The 22137-nt window shown below is 37.7% G+C and overlaps 1 protein-coding gene across 1 annotated transcript in view; it reads right to left on the reverse strand.

The window, feature by feature from the left end:
- Positions 1 to 22137, reverse strand: part of THSD7A (thrombospondin type 1 domain containing 7A) — a 205442-nt gene that overhangs the window by 102577 nt on the left and 80728 nt on the right. The window contains 3 exon segments of the mRNA XM_040550373.1: positions 3720 to 3788; positions 5567 to 5748; positions 7334 to 7582. Coding sequence (XP_040406307.1) covers positions 3720 to 3788; positions 5567 to 5748; positions 7334 to 7582 — 500 coding nt within the window.

Genomic DNA, 22137 nt, shown 5'->3' on the forward strand with positions numbered 1-22137 from the left:
GTTTGCACCTATATGATATTATAACTTCAAAAGCATAGTTAATGAATATTTAGAAGATTATTTTTAAGCTATAACTTGAAACAGTTAAACTGAAGACAAAATTTTGTTTTTCTTTTACTCTACAGACCTTTAAGTGCACACTCAGCAATAAGATTTGTGCAATAGCATTTTCATTTCAAGAAAGGCTTTGTTTTACACAAATATATGTTTGTATATAACATATATATGCCATATATATATATATAAATAAAACTGCACGAAATGATTGACTTTTCATGAAAGTATTATTAGTCTATAAAGACATCTGTGAAAGCAGATTATTCTGTTTTTTAAAAATGTGTAAAGGCTTGTAACAGACCCATACCACCGTGCTTCTTTCATACTTTATAGGCCTCTCTTTTCAATTCCTATGTTACACAAACAATTGGACACCTCTGTAAGGTGCCAGATGAAGTCACAGAACTCTAAACTGAAGTGTACCATTTATTACAAGCAAGATTTTAATCCTCTTTCAAAATACAGAATTTGGCAAGATATTAAGCTAAGCAGAGAATGTCTACTAGAATGCAAATTGATGTTTGTCATGGTCTTCTCTTTGGCTGACTGAGGAAACACGTAATTCCTAAACATAAAACACTCTCATCCTACTCCCTAAGGACTTCTCTGCAGAAAAGTAACCTCAGTAATTTTCTGCCACACCTACAAATAAGTCTCTTGATGGAAACAGCTCTGTGATTGAACATATTCTAAAGTAAGTTGCTACTCAAATGAGGCAAGGTTGACAAAATAACGACAGATATAATTTGAAATTAAACATCAAGTTGTTGAAGTACTTGTAGATGTGTGTCTCTTTCCATTCAGACTTTCTAAAAAGATGATCTTTCCAGTTACAGAAAAAGCACTTGATTCTTACTTTTTAAGGGTAAAAGGGAATGAAAAATCATCAGTATCCTTAATCTAGTTTCCTGTCTTGCCTCCTTTGGTGCAGATGGCCAATAGTCATTAAACATTACTGCCTCCAGCTCACCAATCTCTTAACACAAAATAACAGAGGAAAAATTATTCCAACATTTGCATAATGCTACGTTGGAACTAAACTTTATGACAGAACATTGAATTTTTCAATAAGTTTGACATGCACACCTAACATGCATGATAATCAACACGGTATGCATATCTCCTGTAGAACATCATGGATATAAATAAACATAATTTGCCAGTAATTGAGTTTGCAGTGAATAGTTTCTAGGAAAATAAATAAAAAAAAAAAAAGGGGGAAAAAAAGTAAGTAATTGCTAACCGTACTTTTTAACTTTGATTTAATCAGGAAATTGCCTAAGTGAGACAGTTGAAATTAAGGGTCAATTACACCCTTGAGACACAGTCTTGCTTCAGGGAACAAGGAAAAGCATTCAGAATAATGCCTTGCTTCACCTCCAGTGTGCATCAGGATAAAACACTTAACATCACACTAGTTCACGGGATGGCACTCAGAAAAACAACAAAGACCTTTTGTCAGGAAGCTTAAAATAGCAGATTTTCATATCACAGATGTTCCATATCTCAGCCAGATTTTTTTTTAAGAGTCTGCAAAAAGAAGATACTACTGTGCTACTGTAACAATCCATTTAGCTTCAACCAACTTTGTGACAGTTGTATTCCTCCAAAATATGAGGAATTGTGACTGTTTTAAAGAGACCAACTTATGCAAGAAGGATACTATTTCAACTAAGAATACTACTTCAAATTTTTGTAGGTATTTTTCCAGTAAGAATCCTAGGTCTTGTCAGCAAACATTGTTAATTAAACTTTTCATGAAGACAAATGCTGACAATATCTGCCTTTTCCATGACTCACAGAGTGTAGGAGAAGCAAGAAGTCCTCCGGGGACAGGTAAGCTGTATCAGTAAATCTCTCAAAATGCTGAAATATTTTTGAAATGTTGGGTTTCAGCGCATCAATGATGCCCAAAGGTCTGACACAAGGTCTGTTATGTGTTGTTTTTAAAAGAAATTAATTCATCAGTGAGAGAGAAAAGTTATTTTAGTATAAATGAGCTCAGATTTTGCTGCTTAGTGTTCAGTAAAGATGCTTTCAGAGAAGATGATGCTGGATGCAGAAATTTACAGTTTAAACTCTTATCTTATCCCTGTGCTTTCATATTCTTTTGTGTAAGGTATAAAAATTGTTCTTTATTCCTTGGCCATGATGCTCTATGCTGATTAGACTGTGGGTAATACTACAAGCTCTGTGCAGAATTTGATCAAATTTGGCCCAAATAGAAAGAAAAGTGAATGCATTTTGAAAATTACTTTTTCTCCTTCAACGTAACTAAACAAAACATTTTTTGGTTCATTCTTAAGTCACTTGGCCTATTCCTAATGCATTCTATCAGCATCAGTTTCCTGGTAAGGAATGAATTACAGTCTCCATGACATAGACAGGCAGAACCATCTCTGGGCTTTCCAGTGCTGGAATAGGCCCCTAACCAAAAGCAGAGTGAAAAAAACTAGGATATTCAGACCCCACATGACTACATTTTAAAAACAACTGAAAAACACAGTTCTGTTCTTAAGCATTTGCTACATTTTTCAAGTTCTCAACCTCGCCATTCTTCTCCAGGAACCATCAATAGAACAGTGGCCCAGTGGCACTGATGACCAGACTGGAGAGACAGAGAATCTGTGGCTGCATCAGCATAAGGAAATACAACTTCATTTTCCTCTTTCTGGTCTGCACTGCTTACACAGCAATCAACAGAAGGAAACCTCTCCAACTAAAGTGCTCTCACTCCAAAAAAGTGAGAAAAACCCAACCTTAAAACACATTATGATCAGCAATGGAAGAACACATATTCTTCCCTTTTTTCCAAAAGTGCTGAATGCTGTCTTCAAAAGACTGGAGGTGATTCAGGACCTGATCCTCTACCACCCACACAATTCCATCTATGTAACCTGTTCCTCTGTGTTTAAATGGACAAGGAGTGTGTGTTTGCAGATGTATAATAAATTCTATTCACAAAGGTAGTGTCCTTCCATCCTTTTTCCACAGTGTGAATTTTAAAGGTACTTGGAAAAAGATGACACAGTCTATATCTCACAGGCTTGTTGTGAGAGAAGCTTCATGACTAAACCAGCTAAATAGACAGGTGAAGAGATGGAACAATAAAGTTAGTGGCAAGTAGATGGCAGAATGACAATGGCCTCTAGGAGTCTTGATTATCATCTGTCTAATTACTTCACCCTGCACTCCAGCTCCTTCTTTAACCCTACATTTATAAATTCTGATAAATAATAATATAGATTAGAATGCTTTAGGGAGTTGTGGTTAAGGCAAGTCTTAAAAGGTAAAGTTCTTACTGGAGCCCTAGCTCAGTGTTTTAATCCCACAAAAAGGATAAGAAATAGCAATGAAGTAATTCCCAGAGCTCAGACTGGAGGGAACATCAGTCACTTGCTGAAATGGTTCAGGAGTGAACACAGGGAACTGTTTGAGCTTCCTAGCTGGCTAATGAACTTCATCAGTTTAAGTTCAGGCCTGTCACTTTCAAATTGCTCTTAATTTTTCTGAGAATGCGCAAATTCATTAAACTATTTTAAATCTACATAAACATGTCAATTATGTACATACAGCCAACACAGGTCCCCCAAAAGGGACATTATTGCCTTCTTGGAACACTTTTGATTGAAAGGCCAGGTCAGAAGCCTTCATTTACCTACCTGTTATTTCAAAAGTGATCGATAGCAGAGGTGCAGCACTAGCCTTCGACTTGCTCTGTGACTGAATTTCTGAAATAGCAGGGAAACGCCATCATGAGTATGCAAAAATAGAGGTCTTCAAAGCAGCCTTAGTGAGACAGCATTAACTACCAACAGCAAACTGCACTGAAATGAAGGCGTTTCCCCATGGCTAACGCTGGTAGGTGTCTCCCTGGTTTTGATCCATTCTCAAATTACCCCTAGTGTTCAAACTGTGTAATTTCAAGAGGTATTGGTTTGCTTGTTTCACAGAAGTGAGTGCTGGAGCAGCTCTGGCCTGCCCTGAATCTGAGGTGTAAGGAGAGCAGGGAGGAGGGGAGAAGCAGTGCCTCTTAACCCTGCCCCCTCATCCAGAAACACCCCAAATCTGCTTTTTAAGCAAAGACCCACTTTGCCCTGAGTTTGAGCTCTTGAAAAATTGTTCTCATGTTTATGCATCCAAAGACTAGTTACATTTTAATCAGCTTTTGGGGGCCTCCAGAGATTACCTCTGGATGGGCTCCGTGCCTTCCTGTCACACTCTGATAAGGGCCGATTTCACACCCACCTAAGCCGGCGAGACATCACAGCACATCCAAATCCTAATCACCATACTGAACAGTAAGCTGCCTTGGATTCCATTGTTACCTCTCTTTAGCTGAGAGTTTTAACTCCTTTACTCTGAGGAAGGGGCATCTAAACTTTGTTCTGCAGGGGCGATTTACTAAAAGCCTCTGTACATTTTCATGTATATTAGATGAAGTAGCTGGAAAACTCCTTCTTTAATAAATACAGACGTGGAATCCTACTGGTCCAAACACTCATGCTGAAAGGGATGGTGGTGGTAATACTCACCACTAACTGTTGGAGAGTGCCTTTAACCCCCAGCAGAAACCTCACTAGCACACCCCTTGCTCAGCTCTGCATTAGATGCTGCTTTATACATGTCTCTTGTAAGGATGTCCCTTTTCCTTGAGTATGTGGCTGTACTTCTTTCTTTTTTTTTTTTTAATACTCTTGTATGTTTGTAGAAAATAGCTATAGATTAGGATAGATAAAATATAATTAATGAGCTAAATGTACTTAGCTTAAGTCACTGTGTTTCTAAATTTATAGTGATGTATTATTATGCAGAAGTAACATAAAATACTCAAGTTTTCTTCAGAAATTATATTACTAAGCTAATTAAATAATATTTCTCCTAAACTGTTATCTCTTTTCTTACAAAGTTCTACAAGATGCAACAGTGACAAAGAGTAACCACTTCTCTCTTTCAGTTTGGGAAACAAACCCATGACATTATATTGGCCTAAGGTCCTCAAAGTGACTTAAGAACTTGATCAAATCAAGAAAAGAAAAATCAGTTTCTTGAGAATGAAATGTAGTCACATTTTTACACATTTCTATATTGTGTTTACATTCCATAATTGACATATTCCATCTGCACATCAAACCTCATGTGTACATCATCCAGCTCAAGAACACACTGGAGATCTACAGTAGATGAAGGAACCAAAACTAGGATTCCTGACCTACATTCCGATGTGTTTTCTTATTGAGAGACGCCCTTCACATAAGGCAATAATTTTCAGTAAATATTAAGGGAAAGCAATTAATAGCTAGGAATCACTATTTCCAGCACAGAGAATGACATCTCTGCTCCTGCAATTAAATATTTTCTTTTGAACTGGCTTTTGTTTAAGCTTGGATAACAGTAACCTGTAACATAACAAGGCACTCATGACAGAAGACAATGACTGTCAAGGAGCACTGGAATGCTGAAGCACTCTGATTTCACACTAATTCAATTGCAAGCAAATCAAATTTACCTTCTTTTTCCTTGAGGGTATTTAAATAGGAGAGGAGATTTTCATTAGCTTGCACACAGTAGATTTCCCGGGTTTGAATGCCACCTCCACACAGTGCTGTCTGATTTCCTCGCCTTTTATCCTGTTGGCTGAGTAGAGGATCAACGCGGCATTCTGTCCACTCCGTGGTCCGCCAGCCGTACCTGGATCAAATTGGGTGAATGAGGTTTTCAAAAATGAAGCCCTTTCACATGATGTTGTTATACAAGGCAAAATGCCTTAATATCTTTATGTATTTTACAAAAGGCCTGATTTCCAGAGTTCCTTGCACACAGATGCATTGTTTGATGTTTTATGTGTGTGGAAACATTTCCTCAGTTATTTGACTTTTGAAATCATGACTTTTGGGGAAGATCTTTCCTGTTCAATTCCTGAAACATACTGCATGTATAAATATTTTATTGGAGGGAAGAAAAACTTTATATACAGAAAGATATAGGTCTGTGTTCAGATAAGCTAACTGTAATGATAGTGACTCTCAACATTTGTTTAGAGCTAGACAGTTTATATGAAACAAAACCAAAATATCAAAGAAATGTGCATGCTGAGAAACATAAGAGCCAGAAAAAAGAGAGTGAAAAATAAAAACACCAAGCTAACTCCGAAAAACAAAACCAAGAGTCTCTAATTTATTTTTGATAAAAGAGACATAAGTTTCTCCTGAATATCAAGGTAAAAATATAATTGTATTTTTTTTTACTATCATTACAGAAATCATTTCAGTAAGTTCCTTTTTTCACTGTCAAGAGGAAGATGGTTTCTCTGCAGTGCTGAAACATCCCTGCTGGGTGAATGATGAATGATGAGAAGCTGTGAGCTTTCTAATCAGTGAGTGCACAGGAAAGAAGATCTGTGACTCTGAGTTAAAATCCCAATCAGGATTATGAACCGCAAGAAATGCCACAGAATTCTTTACCCAACAGGCACTTTAAAGCTAAATCAAGTGAACTGCTTCCCAATGTGACTTGCAGATGGGTAAAGATGACATTTCAACTCTTAAATGAAAAATATGTACCGCAGTCAAAGATGCAGATGCAAAATGGCTTAAAGTCAAATGACATTTCCCCAAACCCTCTTGCTACTCTGATAAAGAAAAAGCACAGTTGGGACTTCAATATTAATCTTGATTAGTTGATAAGGATTACAGCACTCTCTTGAATCTGAAGTGCCTGCTGTCATTTCTCCTAAATTTTAAACAGGGTTATTTTATTTACCACCAGTGCTAGCCTCTCCCACTTTCCATGTGGGGCCCAGTCCTGCTTTTATTGTGCTCAGAAGAACCTTACTAAAAAATCTAGCTTCTAAACTGATATTTATCATCCCTTTCCTATGTTAAGCATTTTGTCTGCCAACAGAATACTTCAGAAAATGATACTGGCAGAAATGTTGTGTAGGGAGATCACTGACAAATTAATACAATTAATTTATTATGTTCTTGACTCTGCCTGTGTACACACAAACACATTATCTTTTATAAGTGAACACTAATGAAAAAATAAGTATTTGTTATTTTTTCTTGTACTTGAAGAAAGACGTGATTTCACTATAATAGCTACAATTTACAGACTTTGGGCTTTTAAGGAGAGCACTGAATATGCAAAGGATATAAAAATCAAGCTTATTATTTCTACAATACCTTAATAACGATTTGGTTGATATTACCAGCCCTGTATGCCTAATTGAAATTCTTCATTTTAGTATAGGGTGAACTGAAACAAACCAACTTACGTAATGCATGGTGCTACACCATCTCCTTGAGAAATGCATTGCTCCGTTTCTTCTAATTGCGGGCATTCACTTTCACTGCCAATAGGGAGCTGTTTAATGGTCCGTGATCTTGTACGATTCCCTTTAGGGGTTGTCATGTCAAAGCAGGTTTTGGAGCAGGGGGTCCATTCTGACCACTCTGACACCTGGCACTCCTTTGTGATCACACAGGACTGGAACGTAATTGGCAACTTTTCTTGCTTGCAAAAGCTGTAGTAAGAGAGCATTACAATTTTCAGTGCACATGCACAGACAAACATGAACTCCTATAAAAAAGTGCTGTTCATTGCAACAAGCAAAGTCACAAAATATTTGTAAAGCTCTTAAGTTCCAGTCCACATGGTCTCAGAAAGTCAGGCAAAATAGCTTTTGATTAAACTGACTCAAAACAGACACATATGATTTGCTATCATTAGAAACGACCAGCATTGCCATGTCTGTGACAAATATTAAAATATAAATCTTCTATATATGTATGAAGTACAAAAGAGAAAATAAATTTTGTCACCACTTTATTTTTTGGTATACTCAATTATTTTTCTTAGAACATACAGGAAGTGAAGGATCAATAACAAGAGATGTCTACACAATGCTTTTGGAAGAGAATCAAGCAATCAATGTCATCTCATTTCCAGATTATTAATTGTTTAAAAATGCAGTGTCATATATATTGAATACTTGGACACTACCACACTGCTTTGTTAACAGCTGTTATATTGCCACAGTAATGCCTCATGGTCTAAAAGGGGCACAAACTCTCCCATAAAATAGAGCCTTCTCTGCTACAGTGAAACCATTGCCTTAATTTCCTGTTCCTTGGTGAAGGCTGTCATTTCATTTCCAATCTCCATCTGATTGCTTCATTCACATATTACATACGTTGTCAGCAAGATTCTCTCCTAAATGCCTCTGCATTTTTAAATGTTATGTTCTAACTAACTTATCTCTGCTTTAGAACTTGATTCACAATAGGACAATGAGCAATAGAGAAGCTAAAATACAATTAAACTGATCATAACCTTACCTCCTTAATTACAATTACAACATAAATATATTTATCGTGTCTGTTTTGCAATAAAATTCTGGCTTCTAAAGTAGTTAGACAGGAGAAAGATTTATCTGCACTGCAGATGGCATAATGAAATGCTCTGTTCAGTACCACCCCTACAAACAATACAACAAAGACTTTTTGTTGTCGTTTTAATAGAAAGATAAAACTATTTTGTTGCTATATCAAACTTTGCTGTACACATATCCAACATCATGTTGCATGTGCACTGCTAACAGAATTTCATAATAGTAGATTAAGGGATACTTGATGGGACTAACAGGAGATCAGTTTAAAAAGGTATGTGGAAGGACAGTTACCAGAGTACTTCTACATCTTGCTAACAGATGGACATAGTGATTTGGACATACTGTCAGCAGGTTCAGAAAGGGGCTAGACAAATTTGTGGACCATATATGGATACTAAAATGACTAGATGGGTTTATACTTGCTGCCATCCCTAATACGCTAACTTTGAATACTGAGGAATACTAAGGGAAAGGACTTAAAGATTACCTAGTTTACTTAGTCTTTAAATAGCATTCCTTTACCACCACCAGGGACAGTGAACTGGAGACACTCCTGGGCTTGACAGACCACAGGGGACTGACTATTCAGTAGGAGATTTCTTATGTTCTTATTACATGAAAGTTGGAAAACAAAACATAACAAAACCACCTAATGCATGATATACACCATTTATTCTGCTTTAGGACAGAAACTACATGCTCCTGTCTTGGGTTTACATGGCAAGGTTTTGCTAGCAGGGGGGCTGCAGGGGTGGTCTCTGTGAGCAGAGCCCAGCAGCTGCCCCATCTCAGATCAGAGCCAGCTCCAGCGGGACCCACTGCTGGCGAGAGCCAAGCCAGGGAGCAACACTGGTTGGGCCTCTGAGAGAGCAGAGTTAAGAAAGGGGAAAAAAAAAAAAAAAAAAACACCTTGCTGTGCAACAAGGGCTGGGAGAGAGGAGTGAGAACCAGTTCCACAGCCCCCAAGGTCAGTGCAGCAGGAGGGCAGGAGGTGCTCCAGGCACGCAGCAGCAGTTCCCCTGCGGCCTGTGGAGAGGCCCCTGGTGGAGCAGGCTGTCCCCCTGCAGCCCATGGGTCCCACATGGAGCAGATCTCCACGCTGCAGCCCCCCCGTGGAGGAGCCCCCGGTGGAGCAGGTGGATGTGGCCTGGAGGAGGCTGCAGCCCATGGAGAGCCCCTGCAGGAGCAGGCCCCGGGCCGGAGCTGCAGCCCGTGGACAGGAGCCCACACAGGAGCAGGGGGTCCAGGGGGAGCTGCTGCCCATCGGGGACCCGTGCTGGAGCAGTTTGCTCCTGGGGGATGGACCCCGTGGTACGGAGCCATGTGGGAGCAGTTCTTGAGGAGCTGCTGCCTGTCGGCAGCCCCCGCGGGCTCAGTTTGGGAAGGACGGCATCCTGTGGGAGGGACCGCACGTGGAGCAGGGGCAGAGAGTGACTGTGAAGGAACGGCAGAGACAAAGCGTTAGGGACTGACCACAGCTCTCATTCCCTGTTCCCCTGCGCTGCTCAAGGGGAGGAGATGGAAGAGGGTGAATGGGGGGTAGGTGTTAGTTTGCTTTTAGTTTCACACTGCTCTAGTCCACTAGTGATAGGCGATAAATTACATTAATTACTGCCTGTCCTTATATCAAACCTTGAGCCCTTTCCATTGTATTTTCTTTTTTTTTGTGTGTGTGTATTTTTTTTGTTTTTGAGTGAGAGAGCAGTTGGGGTGGAATTCAGCTGCATAGCAAGTAAAACCACCACACCTCCTTAGGGTTAAAGGCACTCAAAGCTGCTGATAAAATTTTTCCTAGTGGACCTTTTTCTGCCTTCATCTAGTCTCATCTGGCATAGGACTACAACAACTACTGATAAATTCAATATAGCAATTTCTGAATTTCTTCCAAAACATATAGACTCATTTATCCCATAGAGGAAAACATTTTAATGACTGGAGAAAGAATCTATTCCTTATGGATTCTAACATGAACAGTATTTGCAAATCCTTCTGGAGAACATGATATATCACCTCCTCCCAAGTTCGTTTCCAGTGTAACTCCCATGACAGCAGATAAAACCAATCTCTTTACTCATATTGAGACAGGTTGAGTTTAATTATAGACACATCTTGCCAGGGAACATACACAAAATTGCCACTAGAAAGCAGCAATCATGAGAAGTAAAGATCAATTAATGATGTGTAATTTTCTGTGGGTTTTGCATCTACTTCAAATCATCTTTGGGAGAGGTGTTACATGATGAAGACTAATTTTCATTATCAGAAGTTGTTTTACTAGAACAAAACAATAATAAAAATTATCTTTCTTCACTGAAGCAAACTGCCCCAAACCCTGAAGTTGTCTCTGGCTGCAATTCCTACATCGCTTCATGCAAAGATTATATCCTTCCCTGAAAAGGGAAACCTCCAATGCAACTAGGAAAAGGCTCTTCACTGAGAGGGTGGTCAGGCACTGGGACAGTGGGACTGGGAATTTTAATAAATTAAAAATAGGCTTTACTTCAACTTTAGGTAAAAAAAAATCATTTCATAGATCCCTAAAATGTAACTCTTACATGAGCAAAAACACCACCTGAAGTTTCTCACTTTTAGTACCCCTGTAATTCTGAAAGCCACGATGCTGACATCCACCTGTTGATAATGATGCAAATTTTTTTTTTAAATCTAGACCTGGAGTCATTCATAAGTCTCAAGTGAAAAGTCATTGTCAGTGGCATGAAATTCAACAAGCTAGCACCCTCTACTTCATGCTCATTTTATTTTTTATTAAAAGTTGTTGTTGATATAGTTTATATAATTAGAATGAACTTTTTTTTCTTGTTCATTATTATTTATATCCCTTGTGCAAGTATGAAGAAGACCCAAACAGAATTGTACTTACTGTCTCCATTGCTCATTTCTGATCCTTGATAGAAGAAAAACAAAAGTTAAAGCATGCATCATTTCAAATATTCATCTATCAAGTGAATCAACTCAAAATGAAACATAAAACAACTAAGTTCTTCATTTCTTGTAACAAGAACATGAATATTACTAGAGAGACAGACGAGGCAAAGTGAGCTGCGAAATGGATATTCATTTTCTTGTATGCTTAACACTATGCACCATTTGCAATATTGTGTAAATACTGTCAAGTAACTGACATTGTAAGTGACCAGCAATCAATCTCCTTACTATTATATATATTGTCACAGTATTTTAGAGAAAGGGCAGAGGCAGTTACAAAGAAATATCATACAAGCAAATTAGCTGTTGTTTATTCTTTCAGCACTTGGTTTTCTTTGAACTAACTAGAGAAATTGTGGGAGCTAATTGCAAATGGCCATTATCAAATGACCATATCATTACCTTCATGTTGAAAGCAAATTTCAAGACCTGTAACAGTTAGTGTTGTATTCAAGATCAAGTGGCAACTAAGGAGGCATCATATCTAAACTTCCAGTATCACCAATCCCTCTAAACAAGACCCGGGTAAAATTCTTTAGTTAAATAAATGATAAGGTAAATCACACTAAAATCTCTTTGGAGGTAACAGAGTAGCTTCCAGAGCAAATTACAAGTCCTTCCCCCCTGGACCCCACCCCCTCCATTTCCCTGTCCAAAGTACATATAGACCTATTACCTATAACTAAACTAGTCTACACTTAATCTCACATTGCATCTCTACATATCTCCTGTTCCTAGGCAGTCTGGGAACAATAAATCTGATGTTCCAGTAGTCCCCTCAGGTTTTTCAAAGATTTTCTTCTACTTCTTTTCTGACTCTTGACACCTTCAAAAGATTTGCAAAAGACTTTCAAACTTTTTTTCTCTTTACCAAGAGAAATAGATCTTTCCCATAACCTTTCAGTGCAGATAAATACATATAGACAAACATTCAAAATTAAACTTATTAATTCTCTATTACATAAAAACACTAGCTCTGAAGGATAAAAGTGCCTTTTTAAAAGTTCAGCATATGCAATATGCTTAGAAGGTTGGTAACATTTCCTTTAAATGTCTGATCCATGAAATTGCATAGATTAATTGAGACCTGGCAATGTCTTTATCACACAAAATAGCATCTTCTGGTTCTGGTATCTAAAACCTACAGATGTGATCCACACCAAAAATAATTTAAAGCAAAGCTTAATTTCATGTAGATCGCTCTGCACTTTCAAATAGATATACGCATCTGATTTGGTTACCCAAAGTTGAATGAGTACTTCTGACAGAAGTAAAAGCATATGGGCAGATAACAGATCAGAAGATGAAAATCTCTCTATAAAAGGATCCAACATGACCAGGTAAGTAAAGAATGATAGCTAATAACTATCAGAACAGAAATCATAGCATTCCCATGCTATGATTATGCAATGGTTTCTGAAAAGGGAAATTCCCAGGTAAAAAACTGAGATTATTTAAATGCAGGAAGGCTTCTCTGTCTCATGCCACCCCCAAAATGAAGCTTTTATATGGATACAAAAAGTCTTGAAATTCTAAACTGTTATTTAACTAAAAAAGTTTAAAACAGGCAAAAAGATAATTTAAATAAGCAAAACTATGTTTTAGATAGTTTATATTCATCTTCGTGATATCATCCAAACCACTAGAAGTTCTGCATCAACCATCTCCATCGTCTATGAACTTTCAGTAACATCTAAGTAACACTATACACAAAGTTAGCCATTCAAAACATGCAGGGAGTACACAAGCAAGTCCTCACTATCAACCCATACACCACTGTCCATATTGTTGCTTTGGAAGCTCTGAGAAAAGTACATGAGTTGCATCCAAATTCAACAAGTCAACAAGGCAGACTGGATATAAGACGTGGTGGTATAGGGAAATATGTAAAGACTGCAAGAACTTGCTCCCAACAGAATGAATACATAAAAAGGACACTGTCCTAAGTGTCTGTCTATTGGCAGGGGATGGGGGCATTATAATACTTGAAGTAAGGCTGTTCTTTGAGGAAGTTCTGCTTAAGACAAAACAGAAAAATAGTGGGGAAATGAAGCTTAAGGGATATAAACAGGTAGATGACAGCGTGGAAAGAAAAGGCAATCCCAAGGAGATGTCACAGGGGTCAAAGGAGTCTTATTGCTATTAAGCCAACATCAAAACCATTCCTGACCTCAAAGACTCGGAGGAGATAAATGAAATAAAGAAAAAAGTGATAGTTCAAAAGGCAAAATACAGGACATAATTACTGCTCAGCCTCTTTTGGAGATGTGTGGTCAGGAATGTGTGTTTACTCACGTTCCATAGCCTCACTTTTGCTCCTTTCAGAAATAAATAAAATCTAAATATTGCTTTGGATAGCTTTTGAATCCCCATGGGGATTTCAAAGTAATTCAGGGGATAATTGAGGCTATGGACACATACAGAATGAAGCTTAAGGCATAAGCCTGGAGCAAATAGCACCATAGTACCTGTGTACTAATGTGCAAGCTGGTAGTTGAAAGCACTCTCTTCACTGAGCTTTTAAATGTGTGATAAATTCTAAGAGATTTTCTATCTTTTCACATTTCTTCCTCCATATCACGTTGGACTGATAATTGGAAAGAAGAGTTAATGAGAAAAGACAAATAGCAGCATGAGAATGGCTGCATGGTTCTAACCAATGATCCATGCAGTCTGATACCTGCTTTGGCAGTAGCCAGTCGAAGGGCAAAAATGGGAAGAGAGAAAGTATTCCACTAAACGTCTTCCTGTTTTCCAGCTAACTGGCTTAAAGACTTCCCAAACACAAGTTATATCTTTGCACTGAAAAACCCTTCATAGAGACTGTGAAGTATACTTTCCAAAGACTGTACTTATAACTGTAACCTCACAGTGAAGAAATAAAACATATACCACATTGCTCATTTAGCATCACAACCTAAAAAAGTCTGGACTTAGACTGCTGGGGAATCTGGCTACATGTGAGTAGATCCACAGCCTAGATCTTCATGCTCTTTAACAGTCTGGTCTGATCTAAAGGTCAAATCAACCTTTGAAATCATAAAATAATAGATTGGTTTGTGTTGAAAGGGGCCTTTAAAGAACATCCAGTCCAACTCCCCATCCCCATCTACTCCAACATCTCTCACTAGATCAGGATGCTCAAAGCCACATCCAACCTGACCTTGAACGCTTCCAGGGATGTGTTCCACAACTTTCCTGGGCAACCTGTTCCAGTGTCTAACCACCATCATAGTAAGGAATTTCTTCCTAATGTCCAGTCTAAATCTACTCTCTGCTAGTTTCCAATGTATATATCCCTGCGTAAAATTTTCTACAGCAACCTTGGATGACTGCTCTACTGGCCAGGAGACATGAAGAAACCCAGCAAAATTCATGCTTAATTTAGACAGTGCTTCGTGTTATTTGGGATTAAATTCAGATCTTAATATTGCTGATGTAGTGTCTCCTCTTTATTCTTTATTTGACCACCATGGAACCTTAAGAGATGCTCTGTATAAGTAATAGTGATTTTGGAGCTGACATACAGAGACAAAGAATGAACACAATGTTCCAATGTGTTACAACAAGCTATTGTATCTTCTATGCAACCTTCTTCCCAAAGAGTTCACACAGCTTGCTGGAAGCATTAACTGCTAAAACAACACAATCAAACACAAACTCTACTCATTCTTGCATCAAAGGTATAGTTGGATTTTGAAATACGTTGTGATAAACAATCTGTTACAAAGAAAAGAGAGTTTATTTTCTCATGAATAAAATTAAATTTTTTAAAAAAAATATCTGTTTAACGACCATGTGCTACAGAGTAGGAATAGTAGGAAGCTGATTTAAATTCAGAGTTTAGATAATTCCCAAAAGTTACTGTGAAGATAGCACATGTAAGATGTTCTGCATTTTTTCCTAGTAGCAAATGTAACGAGTATCCCTCATGACGTAGTCCTGATTCATTTTTCCTACAGCTGCAGTGTTTATTATTGGTCATATTGTACATTGTTCTGAGAAACCGTTAGTACCTCACAGTATAATGAGCTGTTAGAATCACACAAACAATAAGGCCTCTTTTATTTGTTTACAATTCAAATACTGCCCAGATAAGTGCTTTTCACAGCAAAATTTTCCCATGATTCTTTCACAATTTTAATTAATTCTGCCAACTAAGATGCACAGCCAAAATAGTTTTGAAGAAAACAAAACCACTCAGGCTTTCTACACTGTGCAAGAAAAGAAAATCAAGATTACAACTACTGCATAGAGGAAAAATATATTACCTAATACAGGCAAAGCAACAAGAAATTCCACTAAAACCAAACAAGTGGCAACAGCTGCTGTGGTGCTGTTGCAGATACCAGGAGAGTATGAGCAGGTAAGAAAGTAGAAGAGTTTAGGTATAGTATCTTTCACAGTTCAGTGACACAGTGACATGCGTGCACATCCCATGTTACAGATAATTTTAAAATTGCTACAAGAGGTTATCTGGCAATAGTCTACATGGATGGCTTACTAAACCTTCTAAGGGAGTTTCCCTTTTAGCAGGGAGAAATTTTGCTACAGAGTAAATGCATTAATTAGCATTTACTTTGACCCTAACTAACAGTTATATTTATGGAGTTATCAGCAAAGAAAACAAACAAACAACTTCCCCACCAAACTTTATGAATAAAAATATGCAACATTGATGTTAAAATGATATTAACAATATTAGTTGTTTCAGGTATTATTTTAGATTCACTCCTTCTATTAGTTTTGTCAATGTCAGTGGGTAATTCACTGTCCAATGTTTGGAAAAAAGTGGTCAATATTAGGAGCTAGACTGGACATTTAACTCAGTCTAACTATGCTTTTCTGGGGATCTGCAAGTGAAGAAGAACTCAGCGACTTTCCTTCCCATGGAGTTCCCAGTTCCTTGGGGGACTGCACCTCCCAGGACCAAGTTATGGTGTTAGACCATAACTTTATAAAGCTCATGGAGAAAACAGGTGAGTACTGTGTGTCTCAGAACAATGCTTAGCAGTCACATAATAGAAAAAAAACAAAATAACTCTAAACAAAAATACATTCTAATTTATTACTTATGGGACCATTCACAGACTGTTATATGATACCAATGTAATTAAGTCCAAATTTAGAAAAATTTTGCTTGGTTTGTATTCTGAGAGTATTTATTTAGGCATATTGAAGTCAATTATATACACATTCTCTGACAATGAGGCACAAAATATACATAAAAATACACTATAGAAGAATTTTTATTAAAGATCTCAGGGCCTAATGCTGTTTACCATAGAGCATCTAATCTTCTAATAAATAAGGGTAGAAATTCCACTTAGAGCTTATTCATAGAATTCATTCATTCAGAGAATTTATGGTCAGAAGAGATGATCAGAACATGTATTCTGACCTTCATTACATTACACACTATTATATCTTGCTAGGTAAAACCAATTACTTGTATTTAAGTAATATATATATTCTAGAAAAGCATTCACTCTTGATATTTCCCACAAAAATGTATGAATATTATGGAACTAAACAACAGAACAACTGTTTACTATATGAAAAGAGTTAAAATATGGTGTGGAGAAATAAATGGTTCATTGCTGGCGTTTCCAATTACTCAGCACAGTGTGTACATTTCCATCTTAAATCTAGATTTTGGCATGGTATGTCAAATGTAGAGCAATACTGACAAGCCACTGTCAAAACAGCAACCTCAGTAAGATGATGGAGCAGGTACTTAGAATAGAAAGGAACACCCATTGAATAATATTATGCATATCCACAGAATCTACTGTCTCCAACAAAACCACATTAAAAATCTATGGGATGACTCTGACTTTCAAATTCATGGAAATTCTAAAAATACAATGAAAATGGTAGGAAAGCAGTATGTTTGCATCCTGTTTCTCTAATAATGTTTTTACATTCTTATATCCCTAGGCATCTGACAATTACTCTGCAGGTTTTAGTTGTCAGGAGCTATTGCTTCCAAGATGATTGTCTTCTTCCCTCTTGTACATTTGTTAACAGCATGTGCTCTAATTCCAAGTTAATTTATCAAGACAACTGTGTATAGCTCATTATCCATATATGTGATATTTACAGGTGTTCTGCTACTGAAACCCTTACAGCTTCCTCCACAAAAACAGCTACATAGATGCCTTTCCAGAAACAGCCTGTAGGCATGTTATGCTTCCATCTGCTCCTCAATGAACAAGCTAAAGCTTGCTTATGGGCCTTCATCTCTACAACCTGCCCTCTCTACATTGCTACCCCTTCACACTCCTGCAGCCTGCCTTCCTGAAACTGCTCCACCATAGCCACAACAATCTTCATACTTACCATCCTTTCTGCCTTTTGTCTCATGGAGCAGCAGAGAAGCAAACAGATGCTTTTAAGGCTGTTTCTAAGCAAAGGGTGTATTACAGGCTCCAACAAACTGAGCTGCTGTTGTATACGCCTGAATCTTCTGTTTTCTGTCTGACAGCATATACCTCAGGGTGACTTGCCTGCTTCTCCAGATCAATGGTGTAAAGAAAATGACAGGCTTTCACTATATTTTTTGTAACACGCTTTCTTCACACGTTACAGGACAGTTAGAGCCCATAAAGTGGGATGAGGCATTTGTGGCATGATCTGGGAGATGAACACTGGATTAGAGGGTTTCAGGACTGGAAAAGACCAATGTAGTAAAATTGCCATCCCACAGGAGCAGATTCTATGTCTTTCTCAGCCACTAACTTCTGAGTATCACCTGCTCATCAACCTAAATGCTCTCAGCCATTCTCTAGTTCCTTAGTCCCTGGGTATCCAGCTTAAGACTTATGGTCAGTAAAAATACAGTGGAAGTGCTCTAAGCAGATACAGGTTTACATGAAGTAACCTGAAAAATCAGGTATGATATACATCAAACCGCATGCCTGAAATTAGCAGGGAAATTCAATAATTTTGGCCCTACTAACATCTCTCTTGCCTCAGATGGAAGAAATAAAATCTCAAACTCTCCCAAATATGCAAGTTGGTGAAGTATGACAATGAGATCACCATGGAAACTTCCAATAGGGTTTCATTCATTACGAAGTGTGGATATTAGGTATTGCACAAAAGCACAGAATCAGTGAGGAGGATCACTACCCTCTGAGAAGGACATCTGTAAAACAAATGAAATGCAGCTACACCATTAAATGCATAAAGGGGCTAAACCAAGCTGCCCAGGAAATGTTCAGCATATCTTAAATTTTGGATGCTTTTAGTTCCCACCACTAAGTCCCGTTGCTATTATTGTGTACGGTGATTACCCATCAAAGAAATAAAAGTCCTGAATACAACTAAAACTTTACTGTTGCTTCTTGAATTATCACTTCAAATCATCAATAATGGTCAGCTGCTCAAATAGGACTCTACCACAAAGATGCTGCAAGGGAATAGCAATCAGTTTTGGAGACTGCAGCCAAAGAGCTGGTGGGTACTGCTTCTTACTTCATCTCCTCCATTTCTCCCTCCTGTACAGACAGGAGCTTCTTGGTCCCAGCTTAAGCAAGATAAATAAGCTACAATCAAATGATGGGAAAAAAAAAAAAAAAGTGGAAATTCTTTTTCTGTGTGTTTTGTTTGTTTTAATATTTACTTACAGCCTTGCAGAACTGCTTTACATATAGTCCCATTTACAGCCACTTGAGCTAATTCCTGGCAGTCACAGCCTGTTACCATGACTCTGGACCAACCACTAAAGGGGAATGTGATGTGCTTTGCTAGTGAATTTCAAAATGTTTGCTGAAGTGCAGAAACATACAGGCCAAGAAGAAACTTTAGTTCTGTTCCATGTTCCTACAGTTAAAAACACCTGTACCCATAACCTGCTCCTGTCATTCTAAATTTCATATCCTTTCCCAATCCGGCAGGATCTTAACAAAGAATCTCAATAAAATGGTTGTGTGAGTGCTAAGACATTGCTAAAGGAAAATATTTTTTCCTAGGTTTGTACAAAAATGGACAATACATTTTTGCTAAAATTTCAAAAAAAATTTTGCTCAGGAAGACAATTATGAGGGAATGGTTGAGACCAAATGATAAAATTCGGGCAAAGTAGAAGCAAGCAAAAACAGAGTATACATTGTAATAGAAAGTGATAGACCTAACACAAGGCACGAGCATCATAACTTGTAATAGTGAAAACAGATTTGTAACTCAAAGTGAATTTTTACACACATTACGTTTCTCTGTGTTGCCAGTTTTAAGTGTAATGTCTCTCTGTGGGACCTCTGACAAATCCCACTTGCACCAAAAAAATAGGAAGTATTTCAGGGGATTAACACTGTCCCCTCCACTAACAGCAACACTGTTTTGGTCTTGTTACATATCCAGGGCAGTCATTTTAAAGTCAGATTTAATTACTGAATTCTCTCTTCTTTACCATTTCTATTTTAAAAATATTTTAAATGCACAAGAATTTCAGATTAAAGGAAACAAAAAGCAAATATAAGCCACGTAACATGTACATTATTGCAGAATGAGTAATACAAAATCTAATATTTCATCCTTCACAGGAGATGATGTATTGTTCACTAGGCAATAAAGTGTATAAATTACACTTTGATTTTCTTTTTTCACTTCTCTTTACCATGCCTGGTGTGCTGATGTGTCTAGAGAATTTGCCTTTTTGAAGTTTTGCTGACAGCTTTACAGAATCATTTTCTCTGGAGCACTCTTCTGAAACTTGTTTTTTGTAACCCCTTTTATACTATACCAATTTTGCTACCTCTGCAAAAATATTACTTGCCTGAGGGTTTTTTCTTCTTTCAGTCATGCTGCCAGGGGGCTGATTGTTTCTGATTGCCAAAGTCAAAACTCACTGAAAATGAACTATTCAAGCTGAGGAGCATTTCACATGAGCACAGCAGGTTATCCAGTCACCTTACTTGTCTATATTATTTAGTAACATGGCTGCTATTGATGGAGATTATAAAATCATTTTTTCTGGCTGCATTGACAACTCAGGTAGAAAAATAATTCTACTGTTTGAGATTCTGGAATTGTAATCATCGAATAAAGCATATGACCACAGAGTAGAGAACACAGCATAAAAGAAACAGATTAATATATGGATGACATATAGAGGTTGGTCTCTAAAGGCCAAGATATCAGTGCTAGAATTTCTCACAGGAGTCATTTAACCAAATTTTCTTGTTTTCATTATGCAACTGGAAAAAAAAAAAAAGATTCTATGTTGAATTTGGTGGGAAGACTATTACATTATAAATCCTTTGTACATTTACAACATAAAATTATATCCATTAGACTTCACAATATCCACTGAATCATTTATATCATTTTCTCTCCCATGAAGAATTGCTCCTACATTGTGTCATCTATTGTTTCACTGCCTCAGGCAACAGAATTTCATCCATTTTCCTGCTACAGTCTGAATATATGGTGCAAATACAGTATGCTGAGGCATCTGAAATTAAGACAACGTTACTGATCTGAGTGAATTCAAGAGTGAGTTTAAAGATGATAAGAAAAGTACATCATCAACTGCCAATTATACCTTCTCTTTCTTGTACCATTTGTCAGTGCCTCAGCACAGGAAAGTTCCTCCCCCAGCCTTTTTTTTTTTTTTTTAAAGTACTGTAGTTCCAAATGATTGTTTAAACTTAGAAGAAAAGATGTGGATATTCAAACAGAATGTCTGGCTGTTAGCTACCAGCCACTGATATGTTTAATAAATGATTCACTGCATTTAAAGGGTAATGATGTTCCTGAGCTGGGGCACAGCATGGGCTGTGTGATGTGAAGCTGGAGGGAACGCAAATTCTTCCTGTAAAAGCCCTGAGACAGGGCTGCAACCAAAACCCAGGACTGCCTGAGCAAGGTGATTTTGAGATTCCTTGTATGGACACTTACTCAAGCACAGTCAAATTCTGAAAGAACTGTAGAAAATCAGAGCTAGAGGAGACCTTAAAAACTATGCAGTCAGCCCCTCTTCCCTAACCAAGGGTTACTAGAGGCGTACATTCCTGACACATGCATTTCAAACTTGTTCTTAGAAACCTTCAGAGATGGAGGCTCAGGATTTGTGGTGACAAATTCTCCAGGCAATCTTTTCCAGAGCTTCACCATGTCCAGTATTAGAAAGCCTAACCTCATTCAGTTACACTGTGATTAAACCCACTATCACTTTTCCTCTGCATCCATAATATACGGAGAATAGTTCATTCCATTATTCCTTGTGACAGGTTTTTACATACTCATAGATACTTCACATCTTCACACAGATGCCCCACCTTCCATCCAAACAACCCAAATCTTCCAGTTTTTTAGTAGTAACACCTGGAATTACTCTGACCAGTATTCGAGGGGTGTGCTTTGTAGTCACACCATGATATCCTGCCATGGAGAAGTAAAAATTTTGTATTAATTTGAACTTTTGTGTTTAAATATACTTGAAAGATGTTTACCATAATTGAAAACCTGTAATATACAGTTTCTAATAGGAAAGGTTGAAGTCACTGCAAATTCTCTGATTGAACGTTTAACTGGCATAACAGAAACTCCAAAGGAAAATACCCTGAAAAAAGCTCATAAACGCCTACCTAGCAGCAATGGGTGTCAACCTGATTCAGCAACGTATCTTATTCATTTCACAGTTGAAGTAAACCTGATTAATCGTGTATTGTACTGGAGGGAAGAAAATAGAAAGAATCACATCATAGACAGAAAAAAGCAGAAGAAACTGAAAGAAG

Source organism: Cygnus olor, chromosome 2, assembly GCF_009769625.2.
Source record: "Cygnus olor isolate bCygOlo1 chromosome 2, bCygOlo1.pri.v2, whole genome shotgun sequence".
Classification (NCBI taxonomy): domain Eukaryota; kingdom Metazoa; phylum Chordata; class Aves; order Anseriformes; family Anatidae; genus Cygnus; species Cygnus olor.